The sequence below is a fragment of the Lipotes vexillifer genome, unplaced genomic scaffold, assembly GCF_000442215.2.
Source record: "Lipotes vexillifer unplaced genomic scaffold, Lipotes_vexillifer_v1.1 scaffold1038, whole genome shotgun sequence".
Taxonomy (NCBI): Eukaryota; Metazoa; Chordata; class Mammalia; order Artiodactyla; family Lipotidae; genus Lipotes; species Lipotes vexillifer.
The window spans coordinates 429,831-450,678 of NW_006780148.1; the positions used below are offsets into that span (position 1 = coordinate 429,831).

The 20,848-nt window shown below is 41.5% G+C and overlaps 1 protein-coding gene across 1 annotated transcript in view; it reads right to left on the reverse strand.

The window, feature by feature from the left end:
* Nucleotides 1–20,848, reverse strand: part of CDH17 (cadherin 17) — a gene marked incomplete at its 5' end in the record, with an annotated part of 83,390 nt that overhangs the window by 10,683 nt on the left and 51,859 nt on the right. The window contains 2 exons of the mRNA XM_007453239.1: nucleotides 1,230–1,360; nucleotides 4,863–5,107. Of these exons, the coding sequence (XP_007453301.1) occupies nucleotides 1,230–1,360; nucleotides 4,863–5,107 (376 nt within the window). The remainder of the gene's footprint in view (nucleotides 1–1,229; nucleotides 1,361–4,862; nucleotides 5,108–20,848) is intronic.

Here is a 20,848-nt window from a genome sequence, read left to right on the forward strand (position 1 = left end):
TCCTGCTGATTAAATCAGGAACTTTTAAATTGAGAGTTATATTTATGGAGTGTGATAGTGGTATGTGCTAGAAGCACATCAACTAGAAGCAAGAAAGAGAGCCAGTCCCCAACCTGCCTCAGCGAGGCCCGTCCACTCACACACCATCATTCCAAGTTCGACACACGCTTCTGCATGTCTACCCTCATTGGTTTAACGTGACTGCAGTACTTTTGTTTTTCCTTCATCTTTTCACAGACAGGGACCATTTTCATGATTCCCACCTATTGGAATGTTCCGCATTCCAGCTCCCAACCCGGGGCTTCACATTTTGAAAGTTTCCTTCTTTGGTATAAAACTATATTTACTTAGTCATAATCTGTTCAATTCTAACTTTTTGGTAACCCAGGCAGATATATTTATTGTCTAATTAGAGGCTCTGACCAGCATAAGATCAGCAGAATCCCGACTCCAAGTTGGAAAATTCCATTTAAACGTAAAGAAACTCAGTGTTTTAATCACGAGCCTTATCACTGGTAAGCATAATATTCCTGTGAGTTTATTTTTATAGCTATATAAGATTCAAACATCCTTGGCTTATCTTTATAATAAATCTTTCCTTTCAAAAGTTCACCTGGTTTCATCAAAACAGATCTCCAGGTCCACCCAAATCTACCAAATCAGAATCTGCAAGGTGAATTCCTATCTGTATTGAACAAGCTCCCGGGTGATTCTGGCATATATAAAGTTGAGAACATTGAACAAAACATTTTATGTTTCAAAAGGATGAGACCTCGGTCACTGCAATTTAAGCCTGAAGGAGCAAGTAATAGTCTAGGTAGGCAGGTCAGTGGTTTGACCCTGCTCCCTGGAGAAACCCACAGCCACTTTGGAGGAAGGGAGGTAGCTCAGTGGGGACACAGGAACCTTCCTAGAAGCTGTGGTCCCTTCAGGACACCACAGAGTGAGCAGCAGCCCTGAAGCCTAGCCAGCTTCCAGGTGCATCCCTGCCTGAAAGAGCCCTGCTACCGGGCACGGGGGTTCTCATCTTGAACAAAACCGAGAAGGTGTGAGCACTTCTCTCCACTTTTGTACCCTTCTCATTTTTCCACTGTAAGATATTCTGACAATTTGACCCAGTTTCCCACCCACCTCACCCTCCTTCCCATTTCTACTGATGTAGCCCCTAATCATTTGTGTTACCTTTTATTTATTATTATTTTTTAATTTATTTATCTATTTCGGCTCACCTACTTCTGTTGCCACCACTTGTACCCGATACAGACTTTCAGCTTCCCTGTCCAGCGAAGCCACACTAAAGATCTCTCCGGTGACGGGGTCAATTTTTAGCCAACCTCTCTTGTCACCTCTTAATGAATAACTTTAGTAAGAGAAAAGAGCAAAAGGAAGCCCACATTACTCTGCATGAAAATGTAAAGATAGTTTATGCATCACTATGCTATTATATCAGCACTATCCCTTGCATATTACTGACAACATATTTAAAGAAACACGATCTAATATTATTACTGCTTTATTTGCATACCATCTGCCTTCAAAGGGAGGATTTGTTCATCCTTACAAAGTGGTTTTTGTACTTGCTTTAAAAGAAAAGGTATAGTCACAAACTCTAGCAGAAAAAAAGTTAAACTTTTCTGGCAATCAAAGAATTTCAATTAAAACAACCTGGAATTATCTTTTAAAATTGATTAGCAAACCGCCCCCTCTCAGAAAACTTGAACACTCATTGGTGGAAATGTGTGAATGGGTGGATCTCAGAGGCTACTGGTGGGTGGCACAGTGAATTCCTCATTCAGCAGACATCTATTGAGGGCTTAGCAAATATCAGGCTGTGGACCAAGAGAGGAGATTACAAAAAGGGTTCTAGGCCAGTGGAGGAGACAGACACAGAGACAGATAATTCCAGTAAAATGTGGTGAATACAAAGAGGCCATGTGGAATCCCAAATAAGTTAAAGGGAATCAGAGAAGTCTTTCTGAAAGAGTAGTTGTTAACTAAAGCAAGAAAAAGAAGGATGCTTTAAGCAGAAGGAATTGTATGAACTAAGGCTGAGAGGCCAAGGAGTAGCTTAGGGTGTGGAGGCATAAGACGTTCCAGCAGTGGTGGGATAAAATATCAATAGGACACAGTGGATGGCAAAAGATGAAGCCAGAGGGATTGGAAAGAGCTGAATCATGAGAAGCAGTGGGCAGCCAGGGAATGGTGGTAAGCAGGACGGTGACCTAGTCATGTTTGTGTCTTCAACGGAACTCATTGGTAGGTGTATGAAAGGTGAATTTGAGAGAGACAAGCCTAGAACCACAGGAAAACCAATTTCTACAGCCTTTTGGGAACAACACATCAGAGCCATAAGGATATCTATATCTTTAGGTCAAAGAATCCCACCTCTGGAAATGTTCTCCAAATAAAAAACAATTGAATAGAAGTTAAGAAAAAGAATTATATACATACATTCAAAACTTTTCTAGAATTAAAAAAAAAATACTGGAAGCAACCTACATGTCCAGTAGTAGGAGAATGATTAAGAAGTTATAATGTGTTAGTTCAAATTAATTTTTCCCCAGTGTTAGAATATTCTATATGCCAAGCACTGTGTTAGGTTATGTGTATGGTCGGTGAATTAAAAATTCCTATGTAGTCGGGATTTCTGAGTGAGACAGACACCCTTTGGAAGGTTTTCAGAGGAGTCACATGATCTGATTTACTTTTTTAAAGACCCACACTCTGATTGCAGTGAATGGACTCAGGGAGGGGTGGAGGAGGTGATTATGGTGACCTGGACCATTGCAGAAGTGGTGAGAAGCAGGTGGACTCTGGATATATTTCAATGAAAGAATCTCTAATATTTACTGATACATTGGATTAGGAGCCATTGGGTGCTAATGGATTCTAAGTTTGTGGACCTGAAAGAAAGAAAAGAATCAAATTGCTCAGGCTTTGGCAGCTTTGGAGTCATCCTTAATTCTTAACTGACTCATTACTAGCATTCGAGCTATTGATTATTCCTCATTCATGAAGTGCTTTTTTCATTTGTCTCTTACAGGACACTCCCTTTCACAGTCTTCTTTCTCAGTTTCCTGATTTTAACTTAATAGTACATACGTTATATCCTTTTCTGGACCCATCTGAGGAATGATCTTAAATGCCTTTGTTTTCTCCACTCATAAACTCAAATTTTTACTCACTTGTCTCTGACCAATAACTTTCATAGCATTCTCATAAGGGAGATAGAAGCATTTGTTAAACAATAAATGGTTGTTAAATTAGGAACATTTTGTGCCCCACCATAATTAGTGACTGCTGTATGGAGCAGTATCTACACTATCCACACAGTACAACCCAAGTCTTCTTTCCTTTCTCATATTTGTCTTTGTTTGTTGTTTTTTTGTTTGCGGTACGCGGGCCTCTCACTGTCGTGGCCTCTCCCGTTGCGGAGCACAAGCTCCGGATGCGCAGGCTCGGCGGCCATGGCTCATGGGCCTAGCCGCTCCGCGGCATGTGGGATCTTCCCGGACCGGGGCACGAACCCGTGTCCCCTGCATCAGCAGGTGGACTCTCAACCACTGCGCAACCAGGGAAGCCCTCATATTTGTCTTTATGAAAGTTGACAAGTGCTTGCAGAGCAAAACAGTAGGTGGGATCTTAGACAGACAATAAGAAAAAGGTCTTGGAACTGATTCCAATTGCCTAAATGATCACTCAATGGGAGGCAAAACTCCCCTTAAATGTTTAGAGGCACTTAAGGAATTGTCATTCAGCAGGTGACTCTCAACCACTGCGCAACCAGGGAAGCCCTCATATTTGTCTTTATGAAAGTTGACAAGTGCTTGCAGAGCAAAACAGTAGGTGGGATCTTAGACAGACAATAAGAAAAAGGTCTTGGAACTGATTCCAATTGCCTAAATGATCACTCAATGGGAGGCAAAACTCCCCTTAAATGTTTAGAGGCACTTAAGGAATTGTCATTCATAACCACATGCATGGGTTTTAAGTCATGCTAAAATATTTGTCATGCCATGGACAGTAGGACTGATGTTATACAATAGAAGCAAAAGATCCGGGTTCAAGTCCTATCTGTGTGCTTATTAACTAGATGATCTTAAAAAGGTTATAGATATTGATACAGATATGGATACACACACATACATATGTTATCTTAGAAAAATTAATTATCATTGTACATATTTAAGGCAAATCTGTGTGGGTTCTATTGCACTGAAAATAAAAAAAAGATTGAGAATTGCTAAGATAGAAAGTTACACATCTTGTTTAACCTTCTCAGCCCATGTACTTACTCATCTCTCCAGGGTTGAGTTCTGGAATGAGTCTTGTTGCCCCAGACCTGCTCTCTGCAAAGCTGAGGATCCTATACAACCCCCTTTGAGAAGATTCCCTTCACCCTATCAGGTGGCTGAGTCTATCTACCCAGTCAGGTTTTTGCTTTATTCTTCTGTTTAGAACTCCAGTCCGCCTTAGGGGCTGGAACTCTTCCCCAGACCCTGGTCCCATGACTGGTCCAGACAGAGGGCCTAGCTTTGGACAGCCCAGTCTCTAGACCCCACCTCCTGAACTCACCAGCTCTCAGCTGGGATCTGCAGTAGGAAGGTTGGGGTGGAATCTGACCCGCTTCCCGCTTGCCCGAGCCTGGATTCTCACTGATGCCCCCCAGGGTACTGGCACCTGCCACAACCAAGGGCAGATTCACCAAGTGCACTGGGACATGGTCTCAGATTGCTGGCTGCTCCCTTAGGGGAGAGTCCTGGAGTCAGGCCAGCTTCTCTGCCCCTTCCCAGCCCTCCTTCCTCCCCACCATCTGTGGTCACAGCACACGGCTAGGCCTGCCCAGCACTGCTCTCCTCTACCTTATGTCCAGACCTTCCGGATCCTTGGCAGTCACGCTGCCCACTTTAGTGCCTTTAGCCACATCCTCTCTGACTTTTGCTTGGTATAGTTGTTGGGAAAATTGCGGTGCTTCATTCACATCTGTCACAATAAGTCTGAATGTAGCAGAAGAGCTGGCATTGTACTGTACACCAAGCACCAGAGGCTCAGGATTTTCTGCTTGGAACACAATATTGTGAACGCCTACCGCTTCAAAATCAAGAGGCTGTGTAGGGGAAAAAAAAGAAGGAAAATTAATTGGGGGATAATTAGCTCTCTTAAGATTCATTCCCTATGTTCCTTGAAAAAGCGCTTACAGAGCAGCAGTTCTTAATCTAGTGTCAGCAAAAACTTACTTTTCAGGATAATAGAGCCATGGAAAAGTTTTTGCTGCAGGACTTCTCAGGACTTTTAATATGCTAATGTGTGTTCGGACTCTCCTAGAAGAGGAAATCAATGCAGCACTCCTCAAATTTATTAACCCTTGAGTAATTCATTCATTCAGCAGAAACTTACTGATTCTCTCAAGATGGTTCTCAGAAGTCATTGGGAAGTGCTTATGCAGAGATTTTCACATTGGTGGAGGATGATTTCCCAGAAACCTCAGGATTTAAACTTTAAACTCATGGAAGGTGGGAGAGTTTAGCAGACACAATCAAGAGATCGATGGTCTGCTCTGGTACAAGCCATGTCGGACAGGACCAGGAATGAAAATCAAGAAACTGATTTTGGTTTAGTTTGAGGAAGAATTTAACCGTTAGGGCTACCCAAGACAGAAAGAGTTGCTTCAAAAAAGCAAGTTCCTAACTCTGGAAGCTTTCAAGAATAGGCTTAAACAATACATGTCACGCAAGCATAAAAGGACTTAAGTATCATTTAAGTAATTGGTTTGTTTAAAAGTATCACCCAAACGATTGGCTTACATTCTTTTAAGGCTCCTCTCAAGGCAGAATCCATAATTCTATGGGGAAAAAGTCCTAATCCTAGAGACCTGCTGAGGAGTGAGACAGACCCTAAAGTAGGGCTTCTAAAGGGGGAAGAAAGGGTTTCGTGGGATCCATGAACTCCTAGAAACCAAAATCTAAATATTGCATTGTTAAAAAGAAACAGGAGGCCCAAAATGGGGTCACTTGTGCTAAACCCCATGTCAACAAACCAAAACTTAATACCTAACCTAATTACAGTCTCAACCCCTGCCCAGAAATGCAACCTTTAACCAATCAACCTGGAATTACCTCATCAGAACTAGTGAGGTAATCTGCCCAATAGGCCCTTTTGTTCCCTTTAGGAGGGCAACCTTGCCTGAAACAATGCATTCTTTGCTAATAATTTCCTTTTTCCGCCTCCTTTCTGCCTTTAATAACCTCTCCTTTTCTACAGCTTGGTGAAGGTTCTTTCTATTTGCTAGATTGCTAATGCCCAATCCATTAATTGTTTACTAAAGCCAATTGGATCCTTAAATTTCCTCAGTTGAATTTTTGTTAACAAATTTGGTGGCAGTGGTGGGATTGAAGGAGACTTACAACAGCTTTGAGGACAATGAGAAACACAGGTGTGGTACCCCTCAAAAACTGTAAGTTCACTGTCCTTCTTGCCATTTCCAAGAGCTGGGGGTAAATCCCTCTGAGCTCCACTCTCTTTGTGTTTAGCTCCTGATCCAATTGGCTTTCCAGTCCAGGGCTCAGTGGGTCAACTTGAGCTGGCAGATGGTTCCATGCAGAATCTGAGTCCCTAGGCCTTGGTTCTGTCTGAAGTTCCCCTCGGTTGTATAGAATCCCTTTCCCTAGTTCCAGTCCACAGTCCCCATTTACTGGAGTCTGTTGACTTAATCCATGCTGGGAATTGCTGCTGGTGTGCACAACCTTCTCTTGGTCAGTCTGCAGTAACATCTCTTGGTTACCTCTGGTGTGTTAAGGTGTACATGTTTGTTTGTCTTATTTTGTGTAGATAAGGGCTATTGCTAGCAGAGATCTCAGAAGCCAAAAAAAAAAAAAAAGCTGCAAAATTCGGTGGGTACAGATGGAGCATTTAAGGGCTGTTAGAGTGCTCACCACCTAACTCAAAGACTCCTGTATTAGGATAAGTTGGTCGTAGAACAGGTTAGATTGATACAGACCACCTGCCAACCTAAAGAAAATTTCTGTGCGACAAGGTACAATACATGGTAAAACAATGCACAATCCCCAAGTCAGTGGCACAGCCCTTTTAGGTATTAGTTCAGCATAGCTAATGGGATCCATAAACTCTAAAGAGTTAAGTGCGCCACCTTCCAGCATACTTGCTTATTTTATGTCTAAAAACTATGTCTCAGGAGCTATAAATACCTACAAAGAAATGGCCAAAATTTTACTAAAGACAACCTAGAATTTTGTGCATAAGAACTTGGCTTGGTAACCATCAGACTGAAGTCCCAAATATGGCTGAACAGAAAGTAATGGAAGTTGAACTCCATTTGCTGCTAAGGTCCTAGCAAACGTTCCAATTAGATAAAAGCATTTAAGAATTGCACTTAGGGCTTCCCTGGTGGCGCAGTGGTTGAGAGTCCGCCTGCCGATGCAGGGGACGCGGATTCGTACCCCGGCCCGTGAAGATCCTACATGCCGCGGAGCGGCTGGGCCCGTGAGCCATGGCCGCTGAGCCTGCGCGTCCGGAACCTGTGCTCCGCAACGGAAGAGGCCACAAGAGTGATGAGGCCCGCGTACCGCAAAACAAAAACAAAGAATTGCACTTAAAATCAAGGAACACCTATTTTAATTGGCATGCAGAAGCCTCCAAAAGACTTAAAAATTCCAAAATAGTGTCATTGAAAATTTCATTGCAAAAGGCTAATAAAAAATTAGAGATATAAAAGGTACCCAAAAAAGGCTATAGGACTGACATAATTCCTACTGCTCCCCTCCATCCTCCTTTATTTGCATATTCATTCTGGTAATCTTCTGTCTGAATTGCCTCTCCACTCTGAAGAAACTATTTATTAGTTACCTTTTATTAATAAAATAAGAGCTTAGCTTGGCTTTCTCCCTACCTAGGGCAAGCAGGCTGTCAGTTTTTCCCTTTCGCTATCTTTGGGAGTAACTCTGGATCCTAGAAAGGTAGTAACCTTTGCACCCTCTTTGAGGATACCTCTTGGGTCCATGGAGTTCTTTAATACTGCCAGAAACATTTACCATTTAAACAGGTTGAAAACTGACAAGCTGTTTATGATGTCATTTAGGTTTCAACCCAATTCCTTGAGGAATCAAGAGCAATTCTTTTCATCTTACAAATCTTTGCAAAACTAGATATGCAGCTCTAGAGGTGATTCAAAGTTCACCTATTCCTTTTACCAATCTCCAAATGGCCCCTATTTTATCTTAACAGGCTTATAACTTTCATTCTTTCCCTGTGCCCCTGAGATGTAAATGTTAAAGTACAAACTTCAGGGAGGTAAGTTTTATCAGAAGAAAAACAAATAGGGGAAAGGTCATTTGAAATTTAGAACCAAAAAAAACAACTTAAATTCAACTCTTTTAATAATTAGTAAAACAGATGTGATAAGGTCTCTGCATCCATCTGTATGCTCGTGTGTGTCTACATATACGTGTGTTGCAGAGGTATGGTATTGCTAAAGCTCATTTACAAGAGTTTTATTTAGCTGGCTTAAACAAACAAGCATATATATAAATTTAGTCTTCATAGAAAGTCTCAAAAATATAATAGAGGCTAATCCAAATGGTTTTCAGTTTTATATATTCTGGGAAAATATTTTATATCAAAGTTAATTTAAAGTTGCTGGTTTGATTAAAATAGAATGTGTTTAGAATTACACTGAATATAATACAGGCACACAAATTTTATTCTACATGGGTTTATTAGTCAAATAAGTCCATGTTATCTCTGTTACAAAGTTTGTCAGCAAAAAATTTAAAAAAAAAAAAGCTTGCAGTGATGGCTGGCTTTGTCTAATGTCTCATGAAGTTTTCATGGGTAATCTAAACGTAATAGTTGGGAGCAAGTGATTTAGACAGATGTAAGTGTGATAAGAATTTTTAGGTAAACTTCTTTCTGCAAGAATTATATTTTATGGTATGTGTACTTAGTCTCCCAAATCTCTTTAATAACTTACACCCTTAGCATTTTGCTAAATTAAATGATAGAAGTTCATTGAATATCTAGATCACTTCTAAATAATATAAAATACTAAAACATTAATTACTGAATGTAGATTTTTACCTACTTTTGGTTTCCTTTTGCAGAGGAACTAAAGATATTTGGCTCTATTAGTATACATGGTTTGTGCCACATTAAAAATTTTATTATGAAGAAGCACGTATTTCTAAAAATTATGAAATGTATTCACAAATTTGCTAATCTAAAGAATGCTAGTGTAATAGTTCACAACTGCTTACTAAGTTTTCACTATAAATTAAGGTTTCTAAGGGTTAAAATTCTAATATATGCAATTAAAAATAATAAGAAATAACTGTATGCAAGGAAAATTGGATACGTTTTTTGTTTTGAAATGGGTTTTTTTATTTTGGTTAAAAGGGTATGAAGTATGGAGATACATTTTGTTGAGGGAAATAAAAGTGATTTTGCTCTAAAGTAAAACTAGTTATTTCAAAATGAGAAGGAAAAAAAAGGACAAACTATGGACATAGGAAGTTAAGAAGAATGAAAGAGAGAAACAGAAAAAGAGAGGAAAAAAGAGGAAATCTTGTGTGGTCAAGTTAGCTAAAAATTAAATTGTTATTATAAGGGTTTTAAAATAAGCTTTAATACCAGTAGTAAACTTATGTAAAACTAAAACTTAATTTTCTTTCTTCTGTTAAAAGGACAAAGTTTTATTAGATTTACTAATAAATGAGATCTATGCTTAATAAGAAATTTAAACAAAGTTTTTTCTTTATCTTTAAAATAACCTGCCTGGAAAGCAAAAATTTTGTGTTTTATCAAAATAACTTTTTGTGTTTTATATCTTTATTATCAGGTCTTTGATTACTTAAGTAAACTGAGTCTTCTCAATATTAAAAGAGCAAAGTTTGGCTCAGAAGTATGTAACATATTGCGTTTGCTCTTGAAATCTTTTATTGTCACTTTGGATAATTAAGTATTGTTTCATAATGATCTGTGATCCTTTTTAGCCAAGTGTCCAAAACTTTTTGAATTTTTTGGCAAACTTCCCCAAATCAAATTCTAAGTGAAGTCTTTTTGACCTGGAAATAACTTAGGGATTTTCCACAGGGCCTTTGGAAAAATCAGAAAAGATTTCTTCTTTCTCCTTATAAAAAGAGAGATGTTACGCTAATTAGGCTTATTTGATATGCTAAATTACATGGGAAAAATCATCAAACAAGCAATACCGAGCCTTCTTTATGCTACATTTGTATAGGTACATGTTATAAGTGTTACAGAAATGGGATAAAATTCCTGGAAATCTATTATTTCCTGGTATGATGTTATCAGTCATAATTGTAATTATTATCTTAAACATTACATATTACCAAAATAACCAAATTTCCTTGTCAATTCCATTATAATGAATTCTCCTCAGATCTTTAATAATGGGCATTTTAAGGATTTTGTCATTTACAGACAGTTAATTTTTTTATTCTAATGCTTTTGCAAAAGTGTTCCTACAAAATTGCTTCATCTTCAGAGAAATCCATAAAAAGGACTCTGACAGGTATTCTAGATTACAGGTTTCTGATCATTTTAAGATCATAAAACTAAACTGAGTAAGAATTTCCAGAACTAGTGGAAAAACTAGATTCAAATAGAGCAAGTATTAATTACATTGGATTAAATAAACTGAGGAGGATGATTGATTATAATTTGTATGACTTTTAAAACACTGCTGGTTCCTTAATGCTTTGGTTTTCCAGATTTAAAGAAATCTTTTCTCTTAGGCAATCTATGACTTACAGCAATTGATACACTATACCTTTGTAAACAAAAATGACATTTTTTTTCTACATGACCTCTCCAGAATTCAGAAACTCTTAATGTAGTCTTTTCATGGCAATATAGGTAGTCATTCACATAAGTTCAATAAGAATCTGTTCTCCTGTAATGGAACACAAATGGAAACATTGACCATACTACCAAGGCTTGGACTGAATTGTCACATTTGAGAGAGATGTACATAGACTCAGAGAGTACCTTGCTTCCAAGGTTCCAGCAAAGCAATCTTAAAAAGAGCTTATATAGTCAATCACTATTCTTGCTGCACTTATGTAAATAATCAAGGCAAATTTAATGCAAACAATTTAAGTTTTAGTGGGATTATCCTTAAAAAGAATTTTTTTTAAGCAGGAATAACTGCTTAAATTTATTAACTGCTTAATAAGTTATGTTTGCACCTTTATCTATATTAGATTCTAATCCTGCTAATTATCTTTAAGGATTTGTTATATACCTGTAAACTGGACTGGATCCTGAATTTTTCTACTTTCCTCAAATATCTGGCTACAACTTTCCAAACTAATGTTTCCAGTTTTCTCCCACCCTTCTGAATTGGAATCACTAAGAACAAAGACTGCCCTTGAATCTCCTTGGAAGGGACTATACCAAGTCCTCCTCACTACCCAGATGGCAGCCAAACTTCAGGGTCTTAAACCTTGGATACACATCTCACAGCTGAAGAAGACTCCACCTGACATCTGGTCTTATACAAATGCCAGAAATCTCCATATCAAATTGACTGGGAAGAGAAGTAGCTGACACTGAGGTAGATGCTTCCTTCCAAGACACCACATCAAGACTTCACACTTCAACTGAACAAGAAACTTTTTTTTTCTTTCCCTTTCTTTTACTCTGGCATTGGCCTGGAAAGGTAACACCATCATCTGTACCTTCCAGGCCATTGCTAAGGGAGGTAACCTCTGAAATTTAAAACAACTACTGTTTCAGGCTAGGAGAAAACCTAACTGACATCTAGCTTGAACAGGCAAATGCAACTATCCCTGCAAGTGAATCTATTAACAGTGCCACCTTGGTGGAAGTGATTTGTGTCCCGAGAGGATTTATCTTTGTCTGTGGTGGTTGTCATTCTTCTTATGTACCTAGATGGCAATATCAGGCAATGTCTCTTAGGTTATCTAACTGTTCCCCTAACTGTTCACAAACAAACTTAGACACCTCATTGGTTGACTTCCCTGGATTTACATCATTGAGTCAGAAAGGAATTATCAAGCGGTATTCATGACTCAGGATTCACTTCCTTTAGCAGGGCCATACTTCCCCAGTTAAGAGTATATGTAAATGAGAGAAAAAAAAAAGAGTATATGTAAATGAGACTAGATCAGGAACCTTTCCTTAACTCTTGAAAATATTGAAACATATTGAAAAATCCTCTGTTAGAGCAATAGCTGTCCAACAAAAAAATCTTTAGACTTTCTGGCCCAAGTTGTTCTTGAGTATAATATAGCCCTTGATTCTCTTTTAGCTGAGCAAGGAGGTGTCTGCACTGTGGCCAACACCACCTGTTGCACCTGGAGTAACACTTCTGGGAAAGCTGAAATTCAGTTCCATAAGATCACTGAGCAAGCCACTCCTCTTGGCTTGAAAGGGTGACTCCTGCAATGGAGTCTTTCTTTGACTTATTTGATTTGATTGGTTTGGGTCTTGGGGACCATGGCTCCAAAGTGCACTCCAAACATTGGGAATTATCCTCCTTGTTAGAATCAGAGTACTCTCCCTCATGTGCTGTATTCTCTCAAAAGCATTAAATGCAGGGCTTCCCTGGTGGCACAGTGGTTGAGAGTCCGCCTGCCGATGCAGGGGACATGGGTTCGTGCCCCAGTCCGGGAAGATCCCACATGCCGCGGAGTGGCTGGACCCGTGAGCCATGGCTGCTGAGCCTGTGCGTCCGGAGCCTATGCTCCGCAATGGGAGAGGCCACAACAGTGAGAGACCCACATACCGCAAAAAACAAAAACAAAAACAAAAGCATTAAATGCAGGGCTTCCCTGGTGGCACAGTGGTTGAGAGTCCGCCTGCCGATGCAGGGGACATGGGTTCGTGCCCCAGTCCGGGAAGATCCCACATGCCGCGGAGTGGCTGGACCCGTGAGCCATGGCTGCTGAGCCTGTGCGTCCGGAGCCTATGCTCCGCAATGGGAGAGGCCACAACAGTGAGAGACCCACATACCGCAAAAAACAAAAACAAAAACAAAAGCATTAAATGCATGCTCACAACTGCTAACTACCAAGTCTCCCTAAGACTAGAACATCAGAAAAGAGACAAACAGAATGAGCAACTTAAAAATTGTGAACCTGAAGCTGATGCCTGTGACTATCACAGAGATTAAGCAAAAAAACATTATGACTTGTGAGTACCACACAGAGGATCAACAGAAGCTGAGAGAACTACAGAGAGGTATGTGATAGTGGCATTTAATGCCTTAAATTTTCATCACATCTCTCAGATAAGCTGAGAGTCTGATCAAAAGGGGGAAATTGTTAAAAAGAAACAGCAGGCCCAAAATGGAGTCACTTGTGCTAAACCCCATGTAAGCAATTCAAAACTTAATAACTAACCTATTGCAATTTCAATCCCTGCTCCAGGAATGCAACCTTTAACCAGCCAGTCTTGAATTATCTGGTCAGCACTAGTGAGGTAATCCACCCCATAGGCTCTTTTGTTCCCCTTAGGGGGGCAACCTTGTCTGAAACAATGCATTCTTTGCTAATAATTTCCTTTGTCCGCCCCCTTTCTACCTTTAAAAAATCTTTTCTTTTCTACAGCTTGGTGGAGCTTCTTTCTGTTTGCTAAGTGAGATGACACTTGATTTATGAAGTATTTAATAAAGCCAATTTGATCCTTAAATTTACTCAATTGAATTTTTGTTGTTTAACAATACATATGTTCATATGTGAATCTTTTGGTAGGGGGAGGATATGTAGCTTTTGTCAGAGTCTCAAAGGTACCCATGACCTCAAAAAGATGAAGGAACCAAAGTCAAGCCCAAAAGGCATATTATAGATTATGGGAACTGCACTGTTTTATTCACTCTTCCAGGCCTGGAGGACCCAGGATCTCCTGGTGAGCTGTCAGCGCTTTAACTTAAGTTTATATCAGTTTCTCATCAGTTAAACAAAAATGGTAGTATCCGTTCATGAAGAGAAAAATTGACACATGATTGCATTAGCTTGGCCTGCCCTTCCCCAACATCTGAAAAAATTCTCCCCCTCAGTCAAAAATTGGCTCAATGCTGTCCTCTCCATATTGGCTTCCCTGGACCTTCCTCTCTATCCCCAAATGGGTGAGTTCCATGTCCTCTGTAATCTCATCACACTTAACTCAGGATTCTAATTGTTTGGTTGTGTATTCTAGATCCTTATTGACCATGAGCTCTCTGAGAAGAGGAATTGTGTTATATTCTTCTTTGCTTCTCATCACTTCCCTGACATGCAGTGCCCATAGTATATCCATTAGGATAGATAAAAATGAGAAGGCCTTGGTCCTTCTCAAGCCCTTGCGGACTCCAGTGGGAAAGAGATTCTGGAGAAAATCCCCACTCTCTAGAAACCCTCCCCTCCATGTACACACAAACACACACAACATCACAACCCAATTTCTAGTTCAAAAGAAAGTATAATAGAAAGTTTGCCCATATGGAAGAGAAAGAATTATGTATGAAGATTCAAGGTCATTTGAGATAGAAAATAAGAATCAATTGACCTTTGTTAAAATACAAGATATAAAATTTTGTAAGCTAGCTAAGATGTAAAAAAAGAAGTTTTTCATAGAGATAAGCACCCACTGCCCACAGGGCACAACCCCATGATGACCTCTTGGTCACCACCACATGGTCTGAAAGGGGGTTACTTGGGGGGTTGTGAGGAGGTGTGTGCAAGCTGGAGCATCTGACTCCCAGGGACCCATTCATCATCTCAGGGGATAAGGGCAGGGGTGTCAAACTGAGAAGGTCTGGTTGATGGAGCAGGAAGGCAGCGGCCCCCAGAGCAAGCCTGCTGTGTGGATAAAGGACACAGCACTCTGTTCCTTGTGGGTCCAGCCACACCCAAGCTCAGAGAGGCAGCACAGCATTCTACGTGCTCAGGCAGAGGATGCACAACCCCCATTCTTACCATCAGGTCCTAAGTCCCCTCCTTGACTTTCATCCCTTCATGTAGTCACCAGAGGTGAGGGGTAAAGAAATGAGATGGTATATCTGCAGATGTGGAGCAGCCTGTGTTACCAGAACAGAACATGTGAAGCTGAGAGAAGAGAGAGATGACAGAGAAGATGGACATCAAGCTAAGAAGCTGGGACTTTATCCTTGATGAGCAGAGAGAGGTGGTGAGCGCAAGACTGACAAGGGGGGGGGCGGATTTGTGTTGTAGAAAGTTAACTCTGGGAGCAGCCATGGGAGGGATGGATTTGAATTCATCTGACCTGGGCAAGGAGACCAGTGTCAGTCTCTTGGGAGTCACCCTCCTAGGAGAGGCTGTCAGTGCTCCTGAAACACTTACTGAATGGAAGAATCAGCCTGCCATCAATCAGTCTGCTTAACTTTCACACCAGTAAAAACACTGAACCAAGTTTTCCAGGGACAAAATTAGAAATGGAAGATGCTAAATTTGCAAATGATAATCAGCAGAGTTTAATCAAGAACAAGCCTTGTCAAACCACGTATACTGTCTTTCATGACATGGCAGGCCTGCAAAGCCAAGTCAAGAGACCCTCACGGCCTCTTGGGATTACCTCGGGCCCATCTGGGCAACTTACTCATCAGGTAAGCTGAAAACACATGGTCATGCCACAATCACTCTTCTGCATACAACTGCTCAAAAGGTCAAACCCCATGATTTAGATTCAACCTGGAAGCAGAGATAAAGTGCTGAAGGAAAGGAATTGAGACTGGGGATATTTAACATTTTCACCAGTCATCAGTGATGAGGAAAAAGTGCACATTAGTTTTCCAGATGATACTCTGGCTGGTTAAAAATAAGTCACGTACTAAGAATTAAAAAGGATCAGCCATAATGAAGAAGTGACAAAATTTATATATATATAAAAAATTAAAGCCAAAACAAACCCCTGAATTTCAAGAAAGGGGGTACCAGGAGAGTTACTGATGAGCCAGGCAGGGCTCAAAGAAATAGCCTTCCTGGCTCCTGACACCTGCTTGGTCCCAAGAGTATGATGATCTACCACACAACAGGCGAGAGCTTGGGGCAGCAATAAACGGAGAGAGGACAGCACTTCTAAAACTTGCTTAATCCTAAGCATCACTTGGGGCAAGTGAAACAATAAAAAATGTATATATTGGTCTCTGCCCCTGGTTCCTGACACTGAGCTCCTAAATCCCTTGGAATTTCCTGGATGATAGGAGTGCCTTTTATTCTAATGAGGTGACTCTTGGTGGCTCCTTGGATGGTTTCAGGATGGGGGCTGGTTACCAGAAAGACCAAGCCATGATTAAAAGCTTGGAACTTTCAGCCTCACACCCCTCCGCCCCTGGAAGGGGAGGGGGCTGGAGATTGAGTTAATGATCAATCATGTCTACATGATGAAGCCTCAGTAAAAATCCCCAAAGTAAGACCTTCAGAGAGCTTGTGGGTTCGTGAACACATCCATGTGCTGGGAAAGTGATACACACCCTAACTCCATGGGACAGAAGCTCCTACTCTTGGGGCCCTCCCAGACCTCGCCCTATGTATCTCCTCATCTGGCTGCTCATCTATATCCCTTATCATATCTTTTATTAAATAAAAATTGGTAAATATGTTTCCCTGAGCTCTGTGAGCTGTTCTAGCAAATGATCCAACCCAAGGAGAGAGTCATGGGAACCTCTGATTTATAGCCAGTCAGTCAGAAGTACAGGTGACAACCTAGGACTTGCAATTGACTTTTGAAGTGGGGTGGGGGGAGTCTTGTGGGACTGAGCCCTTAACCTGTGGGGTCTGATGCTATCTCCAGGTAGACAGTGTCAGAACTGAGTTAAATTGTAGGACATCAGGCTGGTGTTGGATAATGTCTTGATGTGTGGAAAACCGACAAACCTGGTGTCAAAAGTGAAGTGTGGTAGTAATGCAAGAGTAAAGGAGAAACACTTTGCAGGGCACTAAAATTACTGATTTCCAGGTCCTCCCATAGAGAGGCTGAGTCAGCAGTCCCCAGTGGGCACCATTTGACTCTTGGATTAGAAAAGTTTGGTCCCCTTGGCAAGAAGCGAAAACACATCTATCCACAGGCAGAATCCTGGCTTCTGCCCTCACTCTAATTAATTAGAATTAAGATAATGCTGGACATTTATTAAATTGACTGCTACCTGCTGGGGGCTGTGTTAAGAGCTATATATGTATTTTCACACTGAATCCTCCAATGTCCTTATCAAGAAGGTGCTGCCATTTCACCAATGTTTCAGATCAGAAAACTGAGGTCTGAGGTTACAACATTCGGTCAAGGTCGCAGAGCTAGTAACTGGCAATGCCAGGCCCCAACAGAAATCATTTCTTGAAGGGAGTCAGAAGCCTGGGGTCAAGTTCCCAACTCTGCCATCCCTGGGGGACTGACTGTATCTTGCTGTGGGCCTGAACCTCATCTGTACAGCAGGGCTATTTCTGCCTCCCTCAGAGTCAGCGTGAGAAGAAAAGGAGTGTGTGCAGAAGTGCTTCATAAAGCACAAGGGGCTTCAGTTGTGGAGTGTGCGCTCCTCAGTGAATTTTACCTGCTGTAAGCACATTTGTAATTCGGATGAACAGGTGCTGATAGAATTGTGATTAAGAAAATATCAGGGAGAGGGCCTTCAAGATGGCAGAGGAGTAAGACACAGAGATCACCTTCCTCCCCACAGATACATCAGAAATACATCTACGTGTGGAACAACTCCTACAGAACACCTACTGAACGCTGGCAGAAGACCTCAGACCTCCCAATAGGCAAGACACCCCCCCACGTACCTGGGTAGGGCAAAAGAAAAAAAGAAAACAGAGACAAAAGAATAGGAACGGGACCTGCACCAGTGGGAGGGAGCTGTGAAGGAGGAAAGGTCTCCACACACTAGGAAGCCCCTTCGCGGGCAGAGACTGCGTGAGGCGGAGCGGGGAGCTTCGGAGCCGCGGAGGACAGCACAGCAAAAGGGGTGCGCAGGGAAAAGCGGAGAGATTCCCGCACAGAGGATCGGTGCCGACCGGCACTCACCAGCCCGAGAGGCTTGTGTGCTCGCCCGCCGGGGGGGTGGGACTGGGAGCTGAGGATGGGGCTTCGGTTGGAGCGCAGGGAGAGGACTGGGGTTGGCAGCATGAACACAGCTTGAAGGAGGTTAGTGAACCACGGCTAGCTGGGAGGGAGTCCGGGGAAAAGTCCGGACCTGCCGAAGAGGCAAGAGACCATTGTTTCGGGGTGCACGAGGAGAGCAGATTCACAGCACCGTCTAAACAAGCTTCAGAGACGGGCGCGAGCCGCGGCTATAAGCGCAGACCCCAGAGACGGGCATGAGACGCTAAGGCTGCTGCTGCCGCCACCAAGAAGCCTGTGTGCGAGCACAGGTCACTATCCACACCTCCCCTACCAGGACCCTATGCAGCCCACCACTGTGAGGGTCCTGTGATCCAGGGACAACTTCCCCACTAGAACACACGGTGTGCCTTGGGCTGTTGCTATGTCACACTGGCCTCTGCCGCCACAGGCTCTCCCTGCATTCCATACCTCTCCCTCCCCCCGGCCTGAGTGAGCCACAGCCCCCTATTCAGCAGCTCCTTTAACCCCCTTCTGTCTGGGCGAAGAACAGACACCAGAGGATGACCTACAGGCAGAGGCGGGTCCAAATCCAAAGCTGAACCCCAGGAGCTGTGCGAAAAAAGAAGAGAAAGGGAAATTTCTCTGTGCAGCCTCAGGAGCAGCAGATTAAATCTCCACAATCAACTTGATGTACCTGCATCTGTGGAATACCTGAATAGACAATGAATCATCCCAAAATTGAGGTGGTGGCCTTTGGGAGCAACTGTAGACTTTGGGTTTGTTGTATACAACTGACTAGTTTCTGATTTATATGGTTATCTTAGTTCAGTTTTTAGCACTTGTTATCATGGGTGGATTTGTTTATTGATTTGGCTGCTCTCTTCTTTTTTAAATATTTTTTAATAATTAAAAAAAATTTTAGTGTAATAATTTTATTTATTTTTCTTTCTTTCTATTTTTTCTCCCTTTTTTTCTGAGCTGTGTGGCTGACAGGGTCTTAGTGCTCTGGCCAGGTGTCAGGCCTGAGCCTCTGAGGTGGGAGAGCTGAGTTCAGGACATTGGGCCACCAGAGACCTCCTGGCCCCACATAATATCAATCAGCAAGAGCTCTCCCAGAGATCTCCATCTCAATGCTAAGACCCAGCTCCACTCAATGACCAGCAAGCCCCAGTGCTGGATACCCACTGCAGAACAACTAGCAAGACAGGAACACAACTCCACCCATTAGCAGAGAGTTTGCCTAAAATCATAATAAGTTCACAGACACCCCAAAATACACCACTGGACATGGTCCTGCCCAACAGAAAGACAAGATCCAGCCTCATCCACCACAACACAGACACCAGTCCCCTCCACCAGGAAGCTTATACAACCCACTGAACTAATCTTACCCACTGGGGGCAGACACCAAAAACAATAGGAACTACAAACCTGCAACCTGTGAAAAGGAGACCCCAAACACAGTAAGTTAAGAGAAGAAAATGAGAAGACAGAGAAATATGCAGCAAATGAAGGACCAAGGTAAAAACCCACCAGACCAAACAAATGAATAGGAAATAGGCAGTCTACCTGAAAAAGAATTCAGAGTAATGATAGCAAAGATGATCCAAAACCATGGAAACAGAATGGAAAAAATAAAGAAACCTTTAACAAGGACCTAGAAGAACTAAAGAGCAAACAATGATAAACACCACAATAAATGAAGTTAAAAATTCTCTAGAAGGAAACAATAGCAGAATAACTGAGGCAGAAGAATGGATAAGTGACCTGGAAGATAAAATAGTGGAAATAACTACTTCAGAGCAGAATAAAGAAAAAAGAATGAAAAGAGTGGAGGACAATCTCAGAGACCTCTGGGACAACATTAAATGCGCCAACATTCAAATTATAGGGGACCCAAAAGAAGAAGAGAAAAAGAAACGGAGTGAGAAAATATTTAAAGAGATTATAGTTGAAAAGCTCCCTAATACGGGAAAGGAAATAGTTAATCAAGTACAGGAAGCACAGAGAGTCCCATACAGGATAAATCCAAGGAGAAACATGCCAAGACACATATTAATCAAACTATCAAAAATTAAATACAAAGAAAAAATATTAAAAGCAGCAAGGGAAAAGCAACAAATAACATACAAGGGAATCCCCATAAGGTTAACAGCTGATCTTTCAGCAGAAACTCTGCAAGCCAGAAGGGAGTGGCAGGACATACTGAAAGTGATGAAGGAGAAAAACCTGCAACCAAGATTACTCTACCCAGCAAGGATCTCATTCAGATTTGATGGAGAAATTAAAACCTTTACAGACAAGCAAAAGCTGAGAGAGTTCAGCACCACCAAACCAGCTTTACAACAAATGCTAAAGGAACTTCTCTAGACAAAAACACAACAGAAGGAAAAGTCCTATAATAACGAACCCAAAACAATTTAGAAAATGGGAATAGGAACATACATATCGATAATTACCTTAAAGGTAAATGGACTAAATGCTCCCACCAAAAGACACAGATTGGCTGAATGGATACAAAAACAAGACCCATATATATGCTGTCTACAAGAGACCCACTTCAGACCTAGAGACACATACAGACTGAAAGTAAGGGGATGGAAAAAGATATTCCATGCAAATGGAAACCAAAAGAAAGCTGGAGTAGCAATTCTCATATCAGACAAAATAGACTTTAAAATAAGGACTATCAGAAGAGACAAAGAAGGACACTACATAATGATTAAGGGATCGATCCAAGAAGAAGATATAACAATTGTAAATACTTATGCCCCCAACATAGGAGCACCTAAATACA